Source organism: Glandiceps talaboti, chromosome 1 (genome assembly GCF_964340395.1).
Source record: "Glandiceps talaboti chromosome 1, keGlaTala1.1, whole genome shotgun sequence".
Lineage (NCBI taxonomy): Eukaryota > Metazoa > Hemichordata > Enteropneusta > Spengelidae > Glandiceps > Glandiceps talaboti.
In genome coordinates, this window is record NC_135549.1 from 1,325,087 (window position 1) to 1,348,456 (window position 23,370).

General features: G+C 36.4%; 1 protein-coding gene across 1 annotated transcript; it reads left to right on the forward strand.

The window, feature by feature from the left end:
* Positions 1–8,816: 8,816 nt before the first annotated feature.
* Positions 8,817–18,826, forward strand: LOC144442865 (uncharacterized). Its single transcript, XM_078132265.1, has 11 exons — positions 8,817–8,990; positions 9,918–10,027; positions 10,660–10,798; positions 11,979–12,085; positions 12,773–12,829; positions 13,310–13,477; positions 13,939–14,069; positions 14,368–14,447; positions 16,231–16,434; positions 17,442–17,552; positions 18,356–18,826. Exons 1-11 carry the CDS (start codon positions 8,817–8,819, stop codon positions 18,572–18,574), a joined length of 1,500 nt encoding a protein of 499 aa, XP_077988391.1. The 3' UTR covers positions 18,575–18,826.
* Positions 18,827–23,370: the final 4,544 nt, after the last annotated feature.

The following is a 23,370-nucleotide window of genomic DNA, read 5'->3' on the forward strand; positions in this document are numbered from 1 at the left end:
CTCTTCCTTCACAAATGGGAACACATGTAGACTCACCATTTGTTCTGTCTTCCAATGATTCACTAGTTGTTCTGTCTTCCAATGATTCACCTATTGTTCTGTCTTCCAACAATTCTCCAGTTGTTCTGTCTGCCAACGAATCACCATTTGTTTTGTCTTCCAATGATTCACCTGCTGTTCTGTCTTGTAATGATTCACAATTTGTTCTGTCTTCCAATGATAGACAGTCCAAATTACTGCTTTGTACAACTTCAACACATGGCTGTCCATTCAATTGTTCCATTGTAACATCTCGGGTTTCTGTTTTCTGTTCTCTTAGTGCAAAGTTCCCACTTATACTTTCAACAGCCTCTTCTCTTACACTAGGCACAGCTTCTTCACTCTGACTTTCAATAACTTCTTCACTGACAAGTTCCACAACTTCTCTATTTGCATCTTCTGATATTCTACTTTTGTCTTTAAATGATGTACAATGTTCCAGTCTATGTTTGATCACTTGTGTGTCTTCAGTGACAGGTAATGTACTATCTTCTACAACTACCATTTCCTCCTTGAATTCACTGTCAATACCAATAGTTTCATCTTGTCTACGTTGAGGAAGATGAATGACTTTAAAGTCTGGCGTTGTAATCTGTTGTGTACCTCTCACCTCCTCTTTGTCATGTTCTAATGGGGCACTGCCTATGACATGAACAATATTGTCAGATACCGCTTCCTCTTTCACTGACTTCATGATACTTGTATCGAGAACACCACTAACTCTCTTTGCCACGCCACATTGCACCATTACTTGTCCAACATTGAATGTCATCACTGGCAGGTGGCCAGGTTCACAATCCTCAGCAGGTGGTGCAGCTGATAAAACAAAGGTTAGGTCAATAGAGAAGAGATGACTACCAGGAACAGTTGAAATTACACCTTGTAATCTTTTACCATATACCAGATTAGCAAAATATAAAATCTCTGTTGCATTCCACATTACTGATCCTTCTGGAGGCGATACCTGTAATAAACAACAAATGGTGTTCACAGAAAAGATATGTAACACACACAGACACAGACACAGACACAAACATACAGACACAGACAGACACAAACATAGACAGACACAAACATACATACAGACACACACACACACACACACACACACACACACACACACACACACACACACACACACACACACACACGACCCAATCTTCATATTGTGTTACTGGAGATTTTCTAACTTTCTTCTCCTTTTCACTGTCTATCATGAACATTATGGCAAGCTACATTACTAGCATTGGCATTGTTCAAAAAGGCGAACTGTTATTCAAGTGACATTTTTTAGATTCAAAATATACCTCATGCATTTGAAATATTGAACAATGATACTTGTCACTCAAAATCACTTGTGATTTGCTTATACTTTGTTGGAATGAGGTCAGGCCACTGTCAGCATGATGGACTGAAATTACCTCAATCTTTGGTAAACATTAAGAATTGTTGAAAGTATTGTACAAGATAAAACTGTACCTGAGCTAAACAGCAACATAAAGCTTGACAAGGCAACTTGGTGAACTGTTCTTGAAGATTTTTAAGCCTGGAAACTGTCAATCTTTCTCTGTTACCATAGTCCACATACAAGACATCTACTTCAGCATCATCTGACACACTTTCACTACTACTACATATTGATGGTGCTGGGCTGACATTGCCTGAAAAGATAACTGTCATTATTAATGCGTACTGACGGCTGCAAGGTTAAGATTGTCTGAAAAGTTATACAAATTACAATATAATGCATAGACAGCTAATTTTAGACAAAATCAATATCAATCACACTGATGTTAGAAGTAGACAACTACCATGCATCTAGTACAGATTGTTAGATAGATTGATTTTGGCATGATACACAATCTGAGTGACTATGGGAAAGTTTAATGGACAGATGTCCTAAACTGGCAAACACTGTGTTCAGATGGATAGTTGTCTTAAACTTACAAACACTGTTGAGATGCACAGTTGTCTTAAACTTACAATAACCATATTCAGATAGACAGTTGTCCTAAATTTGCAAACACTGTGTTCAGATGGACAGTTGTCCTAAACTTACAAACACTGTGTTCAGATGGACAGTTGTCTTAAACTTACAAACACTGTGTTCAGATGGACAGTTGTCCTAAACTTACAAACAATGTGTTCAGATGGACAGTTGTCTTAAACTTACAAACACTGTGTTCAGATGGACAGTTGTCCTAAACTTACAAACAATGTGTTCAGATAGACAGTTGTCTTAAACTTACAAACTGTATTCAGGTGGAGAGTTGTCCTAAACTTACAAAACATATTCAGGTGGACAGTTGTCTTAAACTTACAATAACCATGTTCAGATGGACAGTTGTCTTGAACTTAGTGTTGAGATGGACAGTTGTCTTAAACTTACAAACACTGTGTTCAGATGGACAGTTGTCTTAAACTTACAAACACTGTGTTTAGATGGAGTTATTGCCAACTGACAACATTGTGCTCAGATGGACAGTTGTTTCAAACTTATTTACAGTGTTGAGATACACTTATTTCTAAGTAACAAGCATTTCAAACAAACCTGCACTGTATTTAGATGGAGAGTTAACTTCTGATATTGCTGTTCTGCTGACATTATGAACGGCCATTATTCTTCCTCTATACCATGTATCATCTTTTGTGAAGCATGCAGCAACCATCATACCAATAACAGGTGGTTCTGACAATAGCTCATCATTTTCTCCAAGTCGATAGTAGAAATAGCTGAAAGATTATCATAGTAGTAAATAAAATACAGCTTAATTTTCATTTCCTGTATTGGAGAACTCTGTTCATATATATATATATAGTTTGCCATTGTTTTCTTTTTTTTCATTTAGTTATTATTGTTCATTTTCCACATGGTCCAACAATTTGTTAAAGAAACAACTAAATTATGGTCTTGGATTCATATCTCTAAAATGTTTCTTTATACTAGTATATATAGCAATGTATGTATTACTCAATAATATGTGACTTGTGTATAATCAACAGGTCTATCTATCCCATAAAGAGAAGTGGTGGACAAGAGTGTGCCAGTAAGAATGAACTGTATTCCAAAGGTTTCTTGCTACTAACAGCTGGAAATTTGCCTAAAATGCACATTAAATTGACAAAATGAGACTTACCACATTTCTTCTACAAGTTCATCTAAAGTTGAGTGAACAGGCTGCACCCAGAACATTGCTGGACTAATTACATCTGTAACAAACACTTCAACAATGCTGCCATCTTTGAATGTCAATGCAGAAATGTAAGGACCAGGAGGTGAAGGTGGTATTACTGTTAATGGATGGATTTTCATTTCTGCAGATTTGGAATTAACGGGTTCTGATGAAATACAATCTGGCAAAGGCTGGAATTTTGCATGACCATCATTAGGTGTTACGTGGTGCTGCTGAGAGTTGACTCTTCTGTCCCTTCTTGGTTCTGTTTTTGCTGTCACTGCTCTTTCTCTTTGGTTCATTGAATTCTTTGTGTGGTGGCCTACCTCTGTTCTGGTAGATGATTCTATTGATGTAGACTTTATTTTAACTTCTGAAACTGCAGCATTTTCTGTATCTCGTGGTGATCCATGTTGTGTCACTGAATCTCTGTCTTGTTTACTACATACCCCAGCTTCAAATTGAATCTTTTGAATGTTGCTGCAGGAATTGTTCTTAGAAGTTACAGCTTTCTGTCCATCAAAAAGCTGCTGACTACCTTTATTGGGCACTGTCTCTGTCTTCCTTCTTCCTGGAGTTTCTTGTTTCTGTCTATTGCTGTTCACCAAATGAGGCGATATAACAATGGCTTCTTTCACTCTATCAGATGACACAGCACTCTTGTTTTGTTGAGTATCTCCATGTGACATACATCTACCGACTGGGACTGGTTTAGCTTCTTGTTTGACAACTGTATTGTTTTTCAAAGTTTCAAAACGTTGGTTGATTTTCACTTTGTCTCTTGCATCTGTACAACTTGTATATAGCCTTTCACTAACCTGACCTTTACTACTGTCTTTCCATAACTGTTGTTTTGACCATGCAATGTCAACATCTTCCACTTTCTTCACATCAGATTTGTTTTTAGTTTCTTTTCTAATGTGTTTTGGTTCCTTTGAATGTTTGCTCTGTTCTTTGGTCTGTTCTGGCAATCTGTTCTGTCTCCTTGAATGTTCTGGCAGTCTGCTTGGTTCTTTTGTATGTTTTGGCAGTCTGCTCTGTTCTTTTGGATGTTCTGGCAGTCTGCTCATATATGGTGCATATGGCTGTGAACGTTGTCTGGCACTGGTTTGATGCCTCAGTTCTGGGCGGAAATCAAGTTCCCTCCAACTTCTTGGCATCTTCCTGGATTTCTGATTATTGTTTGAGTTGTTTGTCCCTCGTCGATACAGAACCTGACCTTCACAGTTGTTCTTTCCGTGTTGTGTATCATTACCCACATTCTTACCGTTGTGTTCTGTAACCTTACTGCTCTCTTCTAGCCATGACAGGACATCTTTAACTTTCTCCTTTGATATCTTTTCCTGTATCAGATAATCTTCTCTTCTTTCATGAGGTCTATGAAACTTTGGACTAGGTCTCATTTTTTCTGGTGTATCTGCATCACAAAATCTGGAATCCATACTCCATACTTCCGGGTCACTTGGACACACATAAGCTTCAGCTTTTCCAACACTTGATTCAGTTTTTGCAACTGGCACATAAACTTGTTCTCTGTCTACTGCTGTTTTGTCATCACACTTCATATCTGCAGCTGAGTTAAGTGGACTGTGTACTTCTGAAGACTGTGTATCTCTGCTGTCATTACTTTGACATGGTCCAACTGATCTCTTCACAGGGCTACCACTTGTTCCTTGATGAGTACTTGATTGAGTCCGAACAGCCTTCCCACGTCCTCTACCATTACCAACCTGACGGGGTTGCTGACTCTGTTCCTCCTGGTTCCCAAGTACTTCTTCTCCTCTCTCTAGCCAAGGGTCACTCACAGCTTTCTTGACATTATCCGCCCTGATATTATTCCTGGACATTGTGGGAGCTGTTTCCTTCAAGTTTCTAGCCGATAACTCTGTTTTAGATTCCATAAAATTTATCTCGCTGTCACTTATCCCTTCTTTTTCTTCTTTTATCTGGCACAATCCTCCAATGTCTCTCTTTCTGAGCTGAGACATAACATCGGTTTTAACTGTCTTCTCACTTTTTTTGCTATTGTTTTTTTCTTCCTGTACTTGTTTTTCACTTTTTCTGCATTTTCTTCCTTTCATGGTAACCTCTTCACCTTTCTCACTGACATCACTAACCTTGTCTGGGGCTTCCTCTTTTTTAATCAGTTTGATAACTTTATGTTTTGATACTGTACTTGATCTGCTACCATGGGATATCTCACTGCTAAGTTCTGTGTCCGATACACTCTCAGTGGAATGACTCGAGTCATTTCCTTCTGTGTCTGAAAACAATTCATGAAGTCTCAATGAATACTACTTGATATCAACAACAATAATTTGCTAATCATAATTTCATCACTGTGAAAAACAACTTACTTCAAACCTTTTGGTAAACATATTTCTTTTCACCCAGATATATGTCAGTTGGAGGAATATTGTTTTCCAATACCAGTATTTCCAACAAAAGTACTGCATATTATTACGTATTTTACTTGTGCCAGTTGTACGAGCATACTAATAATATTTGAACTGCAGTGCAATACTGAAAACACTACTGCATACCTGCATGTACTTGATATGCAAATGAAGGTGTGATCATTCATTGAACACAAAATTGTGTGATCGCACAATGTTATTTGTATGGAAATTTGCCGTTTCAGATAAACCTATGTAATAATAACGGAACCCCATTCCTTGTGAGTTCCAGTGTGGGAACTTAGGGGTATTTGCACTCTTGTTTACAGTGTTTTCTGCTGCACTTTCACAAGTGTACTGCTGAATAGAACACTGCAAGCACTCATGCAGATACCCCGAGTACACCACACTTGCACTATAAGTCACAGGGCTCTGTCATATCATCTATAAACTTACCGGTCTCCTCAGAGGGTAACATAGCACTGATCCATAGTAGTCTATCCAAGCACTTTCCAACTGTAGAACTAATGTCCTGATAACGTCTGTGAAATCGATGCTTGTCACTCTCTCTCAACAGTTTTTGTGCAACTGTTACAGCCTGGGAAAGAAAGTAATATTCTTGTAAAGTAAATATCTTTACAGTTAATGTCAACATTTGTTCTTCAAATGAAGATTCATCTATGTTGGTAATCCACTGGATGTTAAGGTTTGGTTTCAAACACAAATTTGAAAATTGTTACCTGAACATTTCGACTGCATACTTTAGTCTTTGTCAACAGATTGACCCATTATTCATACGAACGCATGAGCTTACTAATGTAAACAGACAAAACAGACACTGAGGGTGATACAAACTTTCAGGCACCGATCACGCCTTAGCACGACTGCCTTAGGGTCTAACAGCTAGACTATGTGTTTCATTGATTTATAAATATTCAGATTATACTTACTGGTCTGACTAAGTCAGAGAGATACTGGTGCATCTGTTCTTCTTGTTCTTCTATAGCATTTAATTTCATCCTCAACTGACGTTTTCCTTCTTCCATAAACTTTTTCCTTGATGAGGCCATCTTGTATCATCGCAATGACTACTTCTACCTAAAACATGGAATGACAAGTCAATCAGTAACTGGTACAATTAATTTTATACAGCATTTTAAAACAGATCAGCAGAATATTTGGATGTTTCCAAGTGTTGTACTGATCAAAGTTGTACTTTTCGATTATTAGGGAGGAATACGTCAATATTCTTATGAAAAATTTACTGAGCTATTATCAAGTAGTTAATTTTACAAGGGTGACACTGGTAGTAAAAACAACAATAGGTCTACGAAGATCAGCACACCTGTCTGTGTGAGTGTTTATTTACGTTGTGGTGTTATTAGTGATTATGCACTGTCTTATCCTAGCCTGAGTGTCTTTGACCATGTGAATGACATGTATCACCATGGCAACATTTGTTATCACCAGATGCAGAAGCTATTCTTTATATTTGTCTCTTATCTTCATGACGACCTATGCATGACCTTCTAATCGCTACTTCAGGGTGGGGAATTGCATTACTTCAGACTGATAGTCAGTGAGAGGACGGGGGGGGGGGGGGGGGGCAGTGTTTGGTTGTCGTTTACTCATGTATGTATCTACTCATTTGTCAGGTTATTTTGTTTGTTTGTTTACTTGTTTGTTTGTTTGTTTACTTGTATATTTATTTTGTTTTGTTCATATTTGTAAACAACTAAATGAGCCTGAGCACCCTGTGGGCTGCACGTTCCTGCGCCCCCCGTTCCCCTTTGTATAATAATAATAATAATAATAATAATAATAATAATAATAATATTTATTGCCCTTTGAATCAGCAAGAGACAACATATGACTACAAAAAGAAGCTTTGGCATATGTGGTATTGAACCCATCTTGTCGACACGGTGGGGGGGGGGGAAAGAGACAACACTGGTAAAGAAGTGGGTTACATGTGAGTGTTACCTTGTGGCTAGTTCTGCTTCCAGCGCACGCGTTTCGGAGTAGGGAGGGACGACTTACTACGTATGCAAGCAGGACTACCTTAATATTAAACCTTGTGACGAAACGATGATGAAGTAGTCCTGCTCGCTAGCATACTGAGTAAGTCGTCACTTCCTTCTCGACGCCTACATACACCGTCTGCAAGCAGGACTTTCGCTGAAAGACAAATACAGTATTTGCTGGAGATAATGGCGAGGTAATCCCAAAATGTAACAAATATTAATGATTGACCAAAGATGTATGCAGCAAAAATCCCGCCAGTCATGTGACCATGCATATTTGAACTAGTCTAATGACGGTAATGTATGGATCGTAACGAGCACACTGACAAAGTGTGCATTTTATGTCTGTTCACAAAATATAATCATTCAGCTTACCCTAACGGATCTCCCTTACCTATTCTGTCAAACTAATTTACGCCTGAAACGTTCCAGCAAGTTTCTAACGTGTGCCTTCCCTACCACTGCCGACCTAGCACGTGTTACCCACCTTCTCAAAACACCCAGCTTCACACAAGACTCGTACTAAACAAACAAACCGTTTAGTAAATCTGGCACAAAGTCAGATGTTTTTGTTCTAAGATATGAGAATCAATTTAAAATTGTTAAGCAGTAACAAAAGGCGCACTTTAAGGAGAACAGAAAACTTTAAGAAGATGCCATTTTTGAGTTCATAGAAGTTGGCATTAGTTCGAGGTTGAAGAACCCCTGGGACACCACGTGACTTTCGGCTGCAATACGGAAGCGGAAGTTGCGTATTAGTCGTGCCAACACAGCTGTCTAGTGTTTTCATGAAATTAAACGCGGCGATGACATCTCCATAGCATGGATTCGAAGACTTGGGCTGCTCGTAACAGATGAGATATCAAGAATTCCATTTGCTGCAAATGTTCAGGTTGTGGATTGGAGTAAAAAAGCAGCCGAGTGCAAAGGCAGAAAGATCGACACATAGTGCGAGGCCCACTGTGACTTGTATTATTTTGTAAGTGGTGCTGTAGGCATCACACCGTACATGAAGTGACGGCTGCATATTACTATTATTATTGCAAGAACATCGAAACTTGGAGTAATTATACTTACGAAATTAGAATGTAAGATTGCTGAAAATCCAATTGTTATATCTCCTTCGTTACAAATAATTTATGACTTCCGTTGTAACAGACATTGCTATTGACAAGCAAGTCAAAATGGCAGGCTCCAGACAAAACAAGAAATTATTCCTAATAGCAGCATGTATTTTTGGAGTGGCATTCTACGGATGGATGAAATTACTTTTCGTAATCAATTCTTACGATCTCAGACCAAAACCAATTCCCTTATATCAACTGGAAACATTTTCCTGTGTTGTCGATCATAACCATGTAGGTAAATTCATATTTATTTATTTATTTTTAAAATATTAATGCAGGCAGGGTTCTAGCTGCAATAATTGTAGAGTTTGCTGTAATTTTGAGAGGTTTTTCTGCTGTTTTTGTGCTTTTTGTCGTTTCGATGTTTAACTTGAAACAAACACAGGTTAAACATCGAAACGACAAAAAGCACAAAAACAGCAGAAAAAGTCCTCAAAATGACAGCTAATGCTACAATTATTGTAGCTAGCAGGGTCCATACTATTACTAGCTGCAATAGTTGTAACGTTTGTTTGATTTTGAGCTCTTCTTTCTGTTTTTTATTTTTTTTCAAGGTCAAAGGTAACAGAAAAAGATCAAAAACAAGAAAAAACAGCTCAATATCAAACAAATGCTACAAGAATTATCGCAGCTACATGACTTAAATGAAATTGGCAACAAATAAATACTACAAAGTGTCTTGAATGGGCAACAAATGGCATGATTTTGATATTTGACCCCATAGGTCAAGATCAAAGGTAAGGGTCCCAAAAGAAAGCTTTCACCTGATAATGTGGTAGTCTTAGACACTCAAATGTAATCTCTGTGTATTAGTTTGTTGAGTTACTTAGTACATATTGATTTATAACTACAAATATGGTCACCATTCTATCAAAATTATACATGTCATGAAACAAAGTGTTTTGTACCAGGTTTGAATGAAATTAAATTGTGTCAGAGAAATGACGTATTACGGATGCACAGACAGACAGACAGACAGACAGACAGACAGACAGACAGACAGACACTGACAGACAGAACTCATTGTAAAAAGTCTTCTATGATATCATGGTAGACTTGACTTCTCCCCCTCCCCCTACTACTTGGCTTCTCCCCTCCCCCTACTCCAGTTTCATGTCATGTCATTAACACTTGTCTTGATATGTCTTGTTTTATCAGCTTTGGTACAAGAAGACCTGTCTAGGCCTTACACCAGATGAGAATTTATCAATAGGCAAATTAGAAGATATTATTGGTAGATGGAGTATAGTTCTACAAAAAGATTGCAGGTTGGAATGTCTCTTTATCTGTCATAACGAAGGAGAATATTAATTAGTGTGTATTACGGTAGCAGAAATGAAATGAAATATATTGGAAGTGCTGTGGGAGAAGGATAGAATTAAGGAATCTATTATGGAAGTGCTATGGGGGAAGAAGCCAAATGAATGATCATGGAATTGCTTTGGGAGAAAGGTAGAAAGATAGAAAATATCATGAAAGTGCTGTGGGAGAAGAGTAGAATTGAGGAAGCTATCATGGAATAGCTATGGGGCAAGAGTAGAAAGAAGGAAAATATCATGGAAGTGCAGAAAAGACTCATTCCATGCATGGGTGTAGGGGCAAAGGAAGGAAACATGGAAATTTGAGAATGGGGAGAATGGAGAAAAAGACATTTAAGTAGTTTGGGAAGTAACACAAGTTATTGTATTTTGGTGGCAGAATTAGTGAAAAAATTTTGCTTAGGGGGATAGAAAAAAGTTTCAAAAGAATGGAATATTAAATCAAATTTTATGATTAATATAGTTTTGATGTTTACATTTTTGACTGAAGAAATGTATTGTTGAAGAGAAATTATTTTTAAATTGAGTATTTACAGCCTTGACAGATTTCAATTTATTTGATTTGTTAAATTTAATTTCAGAGAAGTTTACCAAAAGTTAACCAATATCTATGACATTAACCGTAGATCAGGTCAGGTCATTATACCTGATACATTTCAAACTAAAGTATTAAAATGGTTGAATAATGATGACGAACTTTTCAAGGAAGTCAAACTACAGGTGAGCATTTTTTCATCAGTTTCTCTTTTTAATTTTTTAATTGTGTAATTATTTTTATGAAAGTGAATAATATGTCAGATCTGAACATATTTTCTGCGTTATTTTTGTTTTGTATGAACTATATGTTATTGCATAAAAATCAGGTTTTTTAAAATCATTAAATCTAGTGATCTGGAGCATTGTTGTCAAGGAAACCGAATAAATTATTTGACAATTTGACAATTAATTACTCATATGAAGACACTAGTCTGTAAGGTACGCCATGACGGGTGCCCTCACACATTGGCCAACCCCTACCATGAAAGGAGAGGAGAGGTGTGAGAGGAGGCCGGTGAGGGTGAAACGTCACGACATATCTTACAGTCTAATGAAGATGCATGTTGACATGAATGCAATACAACATGAATTTTATGTTTACTAAGTATTCAATATTCAGATAAAAATAGTGCATTAAGTTGGTCCTTAGATATGAGGGTATTTTATTATCAATAGTTGTTTTCAAGGTAATGATACTGAAATGAATTATGTGCAATGGAAAAACGAGTCTCCCTCATAAAACAAAAATAGAAATGCCACCAAAAGAGAATAGGGCTGTCACTTGTATCTCTGACTCAATTTACACATGAACAGTACTGTGACTTGACTGGGTAGAAATTATGTACTATGAATCACAAATTTCGCTACAAAAATACATAAGAGTTTTCAATGATCTGTTTACTGTAGGGAATATATGTATACATTATCATTTAAATTTATTACTAATGTTTTTATGAAATCATAAGGTGGAATTTTCTAATGTGTAACTGGCTTGGAGAGAACCCTGAATTACTGTCACAAACTGGTGATGACAATTTATCAGTTATAACGAAGTCAGGGGACAATTTAATAAGTTCAGTGTTTGCATTTTTCAATCCACATATCATTTATCAAATCCTTAGCCCAGAGACTTGGCTATCTGACTCCACTGGATTGATATGGTTTCATTTGGTAAATGTTGGAATGATATTTTCAAACCAGATAGCCAAGTTAAAACTCCGTCTGGGTGATAAAATTCTAGGGTGGAACTTTCTAAAAATATTGGTTGTGATGAAAATTTTACACCACTTCTAACAAACCTGCAAAATATGCATTACTTTTTTTTTTACTGTGCTTTTATTTTTCTGTCCATATACTTGCCCAGTTTATAACATCAATATTCAATACATATACCCATGAGAGCTCTATATTCAATCCACTGAGATCTAAAAGACCAGGTGTAATGTCTATGGATGACGATGTCCGTGAATAGTAAGTCTGTTCTCGCTTTGTCTCTCACATAAACAATAGTCATTAAATTGCTACATATTCATGATTACTAAATCTTTCTCTGCTGCTCTTTGATATAAAATGAAAGAACCCCATGACGTATGGTTGTAAATGTGGCATATTCTGACTGTTTGTACATGTATATACTTGCAATGTTCTCTGCGGTCATACCTTTTCAAAAATGATGAGTGATAGTGCAGCAAAAAAAAACTGTAAGCAAGAGTGCAAATTTTCACTCAGATCATGCATCTGTTATAATTATCATTAAATATGTTAAATGTTTTAAAAATACCAATATACTATGCATTCATGTACATAGCCAAATTGTGTGCTCATTTTCATACATATATGTAATAATGTTTTTGGTATTGCACTGCAGTGTACATACCTCTAGTATGCACATGCACTGATGCAGGCAATCCTTGGTACATATGTAATAATGTTTTTGGTATTGCACTGCAGTGTATATACCACTAGTATGCATATGCACTGAAGCAGGCAATCCTTGGTACATATGTAATAATGTTTTTGGTATTGCACTGCAGTGTAATTTTAGAATTCTAATGTGGTAGTCTTATACTTGATGGATGTGTATTTTATTGCCTGTAGACCACATGTTCAAATCTGTTTCATATGCAAATTTATGAAAAATATTTCAAACTGTTTTAGTGTCGAGGAATTGGAAAAGAAGTCAGAAAAGGACTGTGATTTCTGTGCGTATCAATAGTAAGTAGGGTTTATTATTATTAATATCGTTTAAACTGAATCGTTTAAACTTGGGTTTATTATGCCTCATCAAGGGAAAAGCATTTTTAGTATCGCATGGAACTTTTGTTAATACCCCCCCCCCCCCCACACACACACACAAATTTACTCAGCTCACAAAGTGTTCATTTGTTGACACCATCTTAAAATGAATCCAGCTTGCAGTAGTCTCTGTACATGCATGGGTAATAATGCCTTGTGGACAACAGTTTATTTTGTAAGAACTTTTATTGAGTTAAAAACAGTTTGACTTAAATGAATTCTATTTATTTGAAAAAAATTACAGTTTTAAGTCTTAGCCTTGAAAGATGTGATCAACTATTAACTATAAAAACGAAGGTAATGTGATTAATATAGATAACTGTATAATTTCTCTACACCATGGTATTAGTCTTTCAACTTCCTTATACCTGATTCTTTACCCTTTTTTCTTACTTCCAGCAAAACAGCAGAAGATACATTTGGTAGGATAGAATCAGACTATTCAGCTACAGCATCAAATACTTTCAAATATGATGGCTACCATGCACTCATAATTCTAAAATCACATTCCCCATTGAATTATAATGAAATTCAGTTTTTGGACATGATGAACACTGCTATGAAATGGTAAGTTTTGTTGTTGTTTCTTTTGTTTTTTTGTTGAAGTTGTTTCATGTTTTTCATGTTTTCATGGTATATTTTTTTTTTTTTTTTTTTGGGGGGGGGGGGGGAGTTAGAATGTATGATCCAAATTTCATTTGAGTTGACTCGTACATGTATCAGACTACAGTTTATCAACTTGAACTGATACCAGTAACAAAGTGTCTAACTATTTTGGCGATAGGAGACCAAAATTATTTGATTAGCAAATTACCTAGCAAACTTGAGTTCAAGATTGGTGTTTTCCATACCACATTGCGTACAATACTGCTGGCTTGGTGTCTCACTTACTATGGCTACAGATAAAGTAAAATTTACGTGGCACCAAAATCCTGAAGCTACTGTTACTATTTCAAGTTTCTGAAATAATATTGTTTGTCAATGATACTACTATAATCTCAACTTTATATTTGTAACATTTATTGCAGGTTTATGAAAGTATATGAAACAGACAAGAATTACAAATATCCACATTTGATGTGGGATAATTTACCCAAAGCTAGTGCCAGTCAGGTCCATCCCCATGCACAGGCCAGTGTTGGACCAGTCAGACATTATGGTAGGTAACAACCAGCACTGAAGGTGTCTTAAAATGCCCAGATCTAGCTTTGTTCAAGAGAATTTGATGGTGTCATAAATATGCAAATTAGGTCTAAAATGAGACTTCGGTAAAAATACTTCAAAATCTTCTCCGAAACTACTTGGTCAATTGATATTGAGGCATGGCAAACAGGATAAGAAAATGATGGTATTCACCATTCAAGACCCTAAAGTGGTGTGCATGCATGCATTTGTGAGTGTGTTTATTTGTTTGTTCACATTTATAACTATAAATTTGTCTTCTCCTTTCATTCCAGGGCTTATGGAACACATTCGCCTTACAGGAATAGACTATTCTAGAGAACATGGAAGTAATTACTTTAGTGATCTTTTACAGGTACAGTAGTTGAATATAACACAGTCTTTCGTATCATTTCAGTCCCATGCAACAATAATCATTGAAGTTAGCCCTTTGTTGTCTGTACCCAATACTTTAGAGTTTCAGTAAATATTCATCACATAGAAAATAATGTTATGTCATTGAACTAAAATAGTGTAAGTTATGTCATGAAACTAAAATATTGTAAGTTATGTCATAGAACTAAAATATTGTAAGTTTAAGTCACTGAACTTCATTTATTTTCAAGACATTGCATGATGGAACTCGCTGCAGTGGAAATGATAATTGCATTAAGTTTTAGTGATCAAACATGTTTGCTAAGAGCCACATTCAACCCAAAAATATCAACAAAAAACCAAGATGGTTTACCCACAATGGTTAAATACAACCAAATCTATACTGTAAACATTGAATGTGAGATTCTATCAACTCAGCTAAAGTGTAAAGTATAGATCTGGTTGTACCCACCCACTGTGGTTTGTTACTTACACTAATAGAACAGATGTTACTACTTGGACAATATAGTATAGATCTGGTTGTACCCACCCACTGTGGTTTGTTACTTACACTAATAGAACAGATGTTACTACTTGGACAATATAGTATAGATCTGGTTGTACCCACCCTCTGTGGTTTGTTACTTACACTAATAGAACAGATGTTACTAGTTGGACAATATAGTATAGATCTGGTTGTACCCACCCACTGTGGTTTGTTACTTACACTAATAGAACAGATGTTACTAGTTGGACAATATAGTATAGATCTGGTTGTACCCACCCACTGTGGTTTGTTACTTACACTAATAGAACAGATGTTACTAGTTGGACAATATAGTATAGATCTGGTTGTACCCACCCTCTGTGGTTTGTTACTTACACTAATAGAACAGATGTTACTAGTTGGACAATATAGTATAGATCTGGTTGTACCCACCCACTGTGGTTTGTTACTTACACTAATAGAACAGATGTTACTACTTGGACAATATAGTATAGATCTGGTTGTACCCACCCACTGTGGTTTGTTACTTACACTAATAGAACAGATGTTACTAGTTGGACAATATAGTATAGATCTGGTTGTACCCACCCTCTGTGGTTTGTTACTTACACTAATAGAACAGATGTTACTAGTTGGACAATATAGTATAGATCTGGTTGTACCCACCCACTGTGGTTTGTTACTTACACTAATAGAACAGATGTTACTACTTGGACAATATAGTATAGATCTGGTTGTACCCACCCACTGTGGTTTGCTACTTACACTAATAGAACAGATGTTACTAGTTGGACAATATAGTATAGATCTGGTTGTACCCACCCACTGTGATTTGTTACTTACACTAATAGAACAGATGTTACTAGTTGGACAATATAGTATATGTCTGGTTGTACCCACCCACTGTGGTTTGTTACTTACACTAATAGAACAGATGTTACTAGTTGGACAATATAGTATATGTCTGGTTGTACCAACCCAATGTGGTTTGTTACTTACACTATAGATGTTACTCATCTAAGTTTTGTTGATGTTACTTGTTGAATGTGGCTCTTATCAACTATGTTTGATAATTGAAACTGAATACCATCCTGATTTCCACCATACTCTAAATTGAGCAAGGGGAGAACTTTTTGGTTAATCGATCATATCCTGACAAATCATAAAATCTTTTTCTATTTATGTTCTCTTTGTACTCCCTCTCAGTCAGCTCTCCTGGTTCTCTTGTTTTGACAGTCCCTGGATACCATAATAAAATTTGTATATTCTTTCACAGATACATACAGCCTTAGGTTTGACGACCACACTTGGCAATGCTACAGCCATGGCCTATCTCACTCCAAAGAAAGACTATGAAGTCATTATCATGGATAAAACTGCTTCTACAGACTTCTTTAGATTGTTATATTATACTATTAAAGCCTTCATGGATGATTTACAACTCTTCGCTTGGAGTTTTGCAATGTTTCTACCAAAATTGGTAAGAAAATTCCCTTTTCAGAGCTGCCAATGTGGCATACTGGTACATATGGAATAATTGTATGATAGTGATCATATGGGGAGGGGGTGGGGTGACATTGTAGCGTGAAGCTTTTTTTTTTTTGAATTTTGTGATGTTCTACTCAAGCTGGTAAGAAAAGCAATTTCTCAGAGCTGGCATACTGTACAAGTTAATTAGAATGAGAATTTGCATCTACAAGAGAGTTTGGTAATTGTGTTGATACTTTTTACACACTAGTGAGTATTTGTTGTACACAACTAAGTACAAGTTGCTCCTCTTTCTCCCTTGTGAGTATTTGTTGTACACAACTAAGTACAAGTTGGTCATCTTTCTCCCTAGATGGTATTTGTTTGTACATAACTAAGTACAAGGTGGTCATCTTTCTCCCTAGGGGGTATTTGTTTGTACACAACTAAATACAAGTTGGTCCTCTTTCTCCCTTGTGAGTATTTGTTGTACACAACTAAGTACAAGTTAATCCTCTTTCACCCTAGGTGGTATTTGTTTGTACACAACTAAGTACAAGTTGGTCCTCTTTCTCCCTAGGGGGTATTTGTTTGTACACAACTAAGTACAAGTTGGTCCTCTTTCTCTCTAGGTGGTATTTGTTGTACACAACTAAGTACAAGTTGGTCCTCTTTCTCCCTAGGGGGTATTTGTTTGTACACAACTAAATACAAGTTGGTCCTCTTTCTCTCTAGGGGGTATTTGTTTGTACACAACTAAGTACAAGTTAATCCTCTTTCACCCTAGTATTTGTTTGTACACAACTAAAAACAAATTGGTCCTCTTTCACCCGAGGGGGTATTTGTTTGTACATAACTAAGGACAAGTGGATTAGAGTGGCCTTATAAATGTGGTGGTCACTCTTGTGAACATTAGGGGGAGGGGTTTTGTCTTGAGCCAACAAAGTTCATTTATTTAGCTTGTGAGACATTGTATGATCATCCCTAAATGGTAACAGTTGACTGTATCTGTATTCACAGGAGCCGTATGTTAGTCCAGACTATGATGATATCCCAGCCATCGTCAGAATCATTAGTAGAGGTCAAGCTAACAGTCCACGCAATGATATCAGTGCTATGGAATTATTTGCAGTAAGTTATTCCATCTCTACTTGTTTTAGGAAGGACAATATATTGTTCATGGTTCCAAGAATCAAAGGACAGTACAATATAGTTACTTTGGGAACGGTAAATTGGAAACGAATATGACATTTTGATCCGTCTACTACAGACTACAGACCAGGATTAATGTTTCTCTCTGAACTGGCTACTACAGATCAGGATTAATGTTTCTCTCTGAACTGGCTACTACAGACCAGGATTAATGTTTCTCTCTGAACTGGCTACTACAGATCAGGATTAATGTTTCTCTCTGAACTGGCTACTACAGACCAGGATTAATGTTTCTCTCTGAACTGGCTACTACAGATCAGGATTAATGTTTCTCTCTGAACTGGCTACTACAGATCAGGATTAATGTTTCTCTCTGAACTGACTACTCCGTAGTAGACAGATGAAAATATTGCATTCATTTCCAATTTACCATTCCTAAGTAACTATGTTGTACTGTCTTTGTTTTAAGATATTCTGACATCTGTATTAATTATGAATATGGAAATGCAGTGGTACAAGAATCACACTGGAGATTTAGGATGTGAATAAACTTAATGTAATGCTGATACAGACACAAGATGAAAATTAATTTAAAAATTTCATAGGAGTTTTGTTTCCTTAAATTTCAAGGTACTGAGAATTATATCATTTTTGTGTTTTGATGAGAAGTTGTAACAGGCATATAAAATAGGATTCTACGCCTACTTACACATTTCATCATATGTACAGTCCAAGATAGACACCATGTAATAAATTCATTGTAATTTTCATATTTTTTGCAGGTTTCAAATGTCAATATTGATCCATTTAGTGTCATAGGCCATGTGGAAAGGTCTGTAGCCAAGCATAGAAAGGAGTTGGAGGCATTACATGACAAGGAGGAGGAGGATGAACAAAAGGAACAGCCAAAGGCAGATGAAAACAATGTTGATAAAAACAAACAGTCAGAAAATGGTGAAGTAAATTTAAAGGAAAATGATGAAATACAGAATAAACAATAAACTAAAGATTATTAAAGTGTCTGCAACTGCAAGTATTTTTCGTCATTTTTGTTTCCAAATAAAAAGGTTGCTCATATTTTACCCTACACTGTCACTTGTTTAATGACTGGTAGCCACTGGTAAAACTCCCACCGTATAAACTGCTGTGATTCTGTACTCTCATACTATATGAATAAAATAACATGAAGGTTACATAGTAGGGATGAAAAGTATCTGTGTATGTGTGTATGTCTATATCATCATTTTCTCAAAAATGGCTGTCTCAATTCAAACAAAATTTGGTGAACATATTCTTTCGAGTTATGGCTAGAACTGATAAGTTTTTGGTAAATGACCATGAATATTAATGAGCTATTTATGCAATTAATGGTGTTGGGTAATTAGTCTATATCCTAAGAGTGCATGCTTCAAATTCAATATAATTTGGTAAATACATTAATTATTTTGTGATACCAAAGCGCATCTGTCCTGAAAATATTTTTTGGTAGCTTTTAGTTACAGTTAGTTATTTGTGTTTTTATTAGTTATTAGTTTTTGTACGGTTTGACCTATCCTAATTTGAATATTGATCTCATAGCATGTTGGTCATTCAATACCATGAAAAATCAGACTGCATCTGTGGGCAATCTTGCAGGAGAATTCACCTAGATCAATTCATACGATCTCTTCACTCTTTCATGTTCATTGAAAATCTGTAGTTTTGAAACTTGGTGGTAAGTCATGCCATAATCGCTTACTGAAGAGCCTCGTTCTTGCATACGCATATGATTATATTAAGGCCATGTCGACATCATGTAATGATTACATGGAAGTTTTCATTGCATACAAGCTAACAAATCATGTTTTGACTAAATTTTTTAGGCAGATTTCTTATCATGTATTGTACAGCACATACAGTTCGTATTTAGATTGAATAAACGTTGTAACAGGAAATTTGCAAGTTTTCAACTTGCGTATATACGGTCCATGCTAATGGCTAGGTCGTGACTATGTTGAAATTTGTATGGCTGGCAAGATGGGTTCATATTGCTTGAAACAACACAAAATGTTATTGATGTAGTAACTAATGGATATACAATGTCATGTATGGTAGCACAAAATGTTATTGATGTAGTAACTAATGGATATACAATGTCATGTGTGGTAGCACAAAATGTTATTGATGTAGTAACTAATGGATATACAATGTCATGTGTGGTAGCACAAAATGTTATTGATGTAGTAACTAATGGATATACAATGTCATGTGTGGTAGCACAAAATTGCAACAAGGCAGGAAGGAATAACAAAATAAAAGTTTGCCCTTTCAGAAAGTATTCAGTTTATATCTGGTATTTCTTATAAATTAGACGACAGTATCACAGCCATTATACAGTAGAAATTTTGCCAGTGGCTGCTGGTTTTTAGCACAAGTGACAGTGAATGGTAATATGTAAGTAATGTTTTACTTGGAAACACAAATGATGAAAACTACTCAGAAGTTACTGACTATGTCATTGAATTACAGTGTTGTGTTTGTGAACATCTGGTACACGTACACATCCAATCACAGCACAGTTACCGATCATGTCATTGAATTACAGTGTTCTGTTTGTGAACATCTGGTACATGTACACATCCAATCACAGCACAGTTACCGATCATGTCATTGAAATACAGTGTTCTGTTTGTGAACATCTGGTACACGTACACATCCAATCACAGCACAGTTACCGATCATGTCATTGAAATACAGTGTTCTGTTTGTGAACATCTGGTACACGTACACATCCAATCACAGCACAGTTACCGATCATGTCATTGAATTACAGTGTTCTGTTTGTGAACATCTGGTACACGTACACATCCAATCACAGCACAGTTACCGATCATGTCATTGAATTACAGTGTTCTGTTTGTGAACATCTGGTACACGTACACATCCAATCACAGCACAGTTACTGACCATGTCATTGAATTACAGTGTTCTGTTTGTGAACATCTGGTACATGTACACATCCAATCACAGCACGGTTACCGATCATGTCATTGAATTACAGTGTTCTGTTTGTGAACATCTGGTACATGTACACATCCAGTCACAGCACAGTTACCGATCATATCATTGAATTACAGTGTTCTGTTTATGAACATCTGGTACATGTACACATCCAGTCACAGCACAGTTAGGAATAGAACTCTGTATATGAATGAAATGTAGGGGGAAAAACAATTGAAAACATTCATTAAATACAAGTCTTCCAGTCGACTTTATTTTTTAGTTGGTGTAAACTTTCTTTGAATAATTTAGCAGCAATTTTATAGATATATGAACAAAAATCCATTGGTTGTACGATACATTTATATATTGGTGGTTAATATATTTTATTTTTTTAGCATGAAAGTTGAAATAGTTGGTGCAATATTGATTTTCAGTTTCTTTTTCAAATATCACATAGATCCTGAGATAAAGAGATTCATTTCTTCAATCAATTCAGTTCATCTTTATATTGTATTTGTATGCTTTGAAAGACATCTTTTATGGTTTTTGTGATTAAGAAAACATGAAACATACTATAATAATGCATATTTCTGATTTTTCCTGAAATGATTGTATGTTTACTTGTGTATTGGTTGGATATGAAATCAGAAAACGCTACTCGGGTGTCAATTGGGTATGAAATGAGAGGGCATGGCATGTACGAGTTGTGTATGAAAGCAGTGAATGATTGGGTTTCAGGTGGGTATGAAATGAGTGGGCAAGGTATGTATCAGTTGTGTATGAAAGCAGTGAATGATTGGGTTTCAGGTGGGTATGAAAGGAGTGGGCAAGGTATGTATGAGTTGTGTATGAAAGCAGTGAATGATTGGGTTTCAGGTGGGTATGAAATGAGTGGGCAAGGTATGTATGAGTTGTGTATGAAAGCAGTGAATGATTGGGTTTCAGGTGGGTATGAAATGAGTGGGCAAGGTATGTACGAGTTGTGTATGAAAGCAGTGAATGATTGGGTTTCAGGTGGGTATGAAATGAGTGGGCAAGGTATGTATGAGTTGTGTATGAAAGCAGTGAATGATTGGGTTTCAGGTGGGTATGAAATGAGAGGGCATGGTAGGTATGAGTTGTGTATGAAAGCAGTGGGTGTCAAGTGGGTATGAAATGAGTGGGCAAGGCATGTACGAGTTGTGTATGAAAGCAGTGAATGATTGGTATGAAATGAGAGGGCAAGGTATGTATGATTTGTGTATGAAAGCAGTGAATAATTGGGTTTCAAGTGGGTATGAAAGGGCAAGGTATGTACGAGTTGTGTATGAAAGCAGTGAATGATTGGGTTTCAGGTAGGTATGAAATGAGAGGGCAAGGTATGTACGAGTTGTGTATGAAAGCAGTGAATGATTGGGTTTCAGGTAGGTATGAAATGAGGGCATGGTTGGTATGAGTTGTGTATGAAAGCAGTGAATGATTGGGTTTCAGGTAGGTATGAAATGAAAGGGCAAGGCATGTATGAGTTGTGTATGAAAGCAGTGAATGATTGGGTTTCAGGTAGGTATGAAATGAGAGGGCAAGGTATGTACGAGTTGTGTATGAAAGCAGTGAATGATTGGGTTTCAGGTAGGTATGAAATGAGGGCATGGTTGGTATGAGTTGTGTATGAAAGCAGTGAATGATTGGGTTTCAGGTAGGTATGAAATGAAAGGGCAAGGCATGTATGAGTTGTGTATGAAAGCAGTGAATGATTGGGTTTCAGGTAGGTATGAAATGAGAGGGCATGGTAGGTATTAGTTGTGTATGAAAGCAGTGCATGATTGGGTTTCAGGTAGGTATGAAATGAAAGGGCATGGTATGTATGAGTTGTGTATGAAAGCAGTGAATGATTGGGTGTCAAGTGGGTATGAAATGAGGGGCAATGAAATTATGTTATAGTTGATGTTAATTATCAAGTGGAGAACACAGAATGTTTTTTATTTGGTTTTGGTCGGTTTAGATATTTAGAAACAGTTTTAATACTTGGATTTGTTGGGGTATGTAACCAGAAGGCAAAGTATGTTTACTTTGGTTTGGTGTGAAATCATGGGTAACTGGTTGGGTATGTAACCAGAAGGCAAAGTATGTTTACTTTGGTTTGGTGTGAAATCATGGGTAACTGGTTGGGTATGTAACCAGAAGGCAAAGTATGTTTACTTTGGTTCGGTGTGAAATTATGGGTAACTGGTTGGGTATGTAACCAGAAGGCAAAGTATTGTTTACTTTGGTTTGGTGTGAAATCATGGGTAACTGGTTGGGTATGTAACCAGAAGGCAAAGTATGTTTACTTTGGTTTGGTGTGAAATCATGGGTAACTGGTTGGGTATGTAACCAGAAGGCAAAGTATGTTTACTTTGGTTTGGTGTGAAATCATGGGTAACTGGTTGGGTATGTAACCAGAAGGCAAAGTATGTTTACTTTTGTTTGGTGTGAAATCATGGGTAACTGGTTGGGTATGTAACCAGAAGGCAAAGTATTGTTTACTTTGGTTTGGTGTGAAATCATGGGTAACTGGTTGGGTATGTAACCAGAAGGCAAAGTATGTTTACTTTGGTTTGGTGTGAAATCATGGGTAACTGGTTGGGTATGCTATTGGTGAACATTTGGAGGTTAACTGCACACAAAAATTATAGGGCAAAGTAAGTTTACAAAATCCTGTTTACTGGGCTTTTCCTGTATGAAAACCAGGAATACTTCTTACTTTGGTGTTGGTGCCATGGGTTTAAAATTAAAGTACACAGTACTGCTCAAGGTATCTGATGCATTAAATAATTATATTTTTAATGATGGTTAT

What these genes read in the sequence shown, in the direction of transcription:
- LOC144442865 (XM_078132265.1), top strand. Translation starts at nt 8,817, where the DNA reads ATGGCAGGCTCCAGACAAAACAAGAAATTATTCCTAATAGCAGCATGT. An exon ending in TGGACCAGTCAGACATTATG is followed by an intron (nt 14,070 to 14,367) that starts GTAGGTAACAAC and finishes CTTTCATTCCAG; the next exon opens with GGCTTATGGAACACATTCGC. An exon ending in CAATGTTTCTACCAAAATTG is followed by an intron (nt 16,435 to 17,441) that starts GTAAGAAAATTC and finishes CTGTATTCACAG; the next exon opens with GAGCCGTATGTTAGTCCAGA.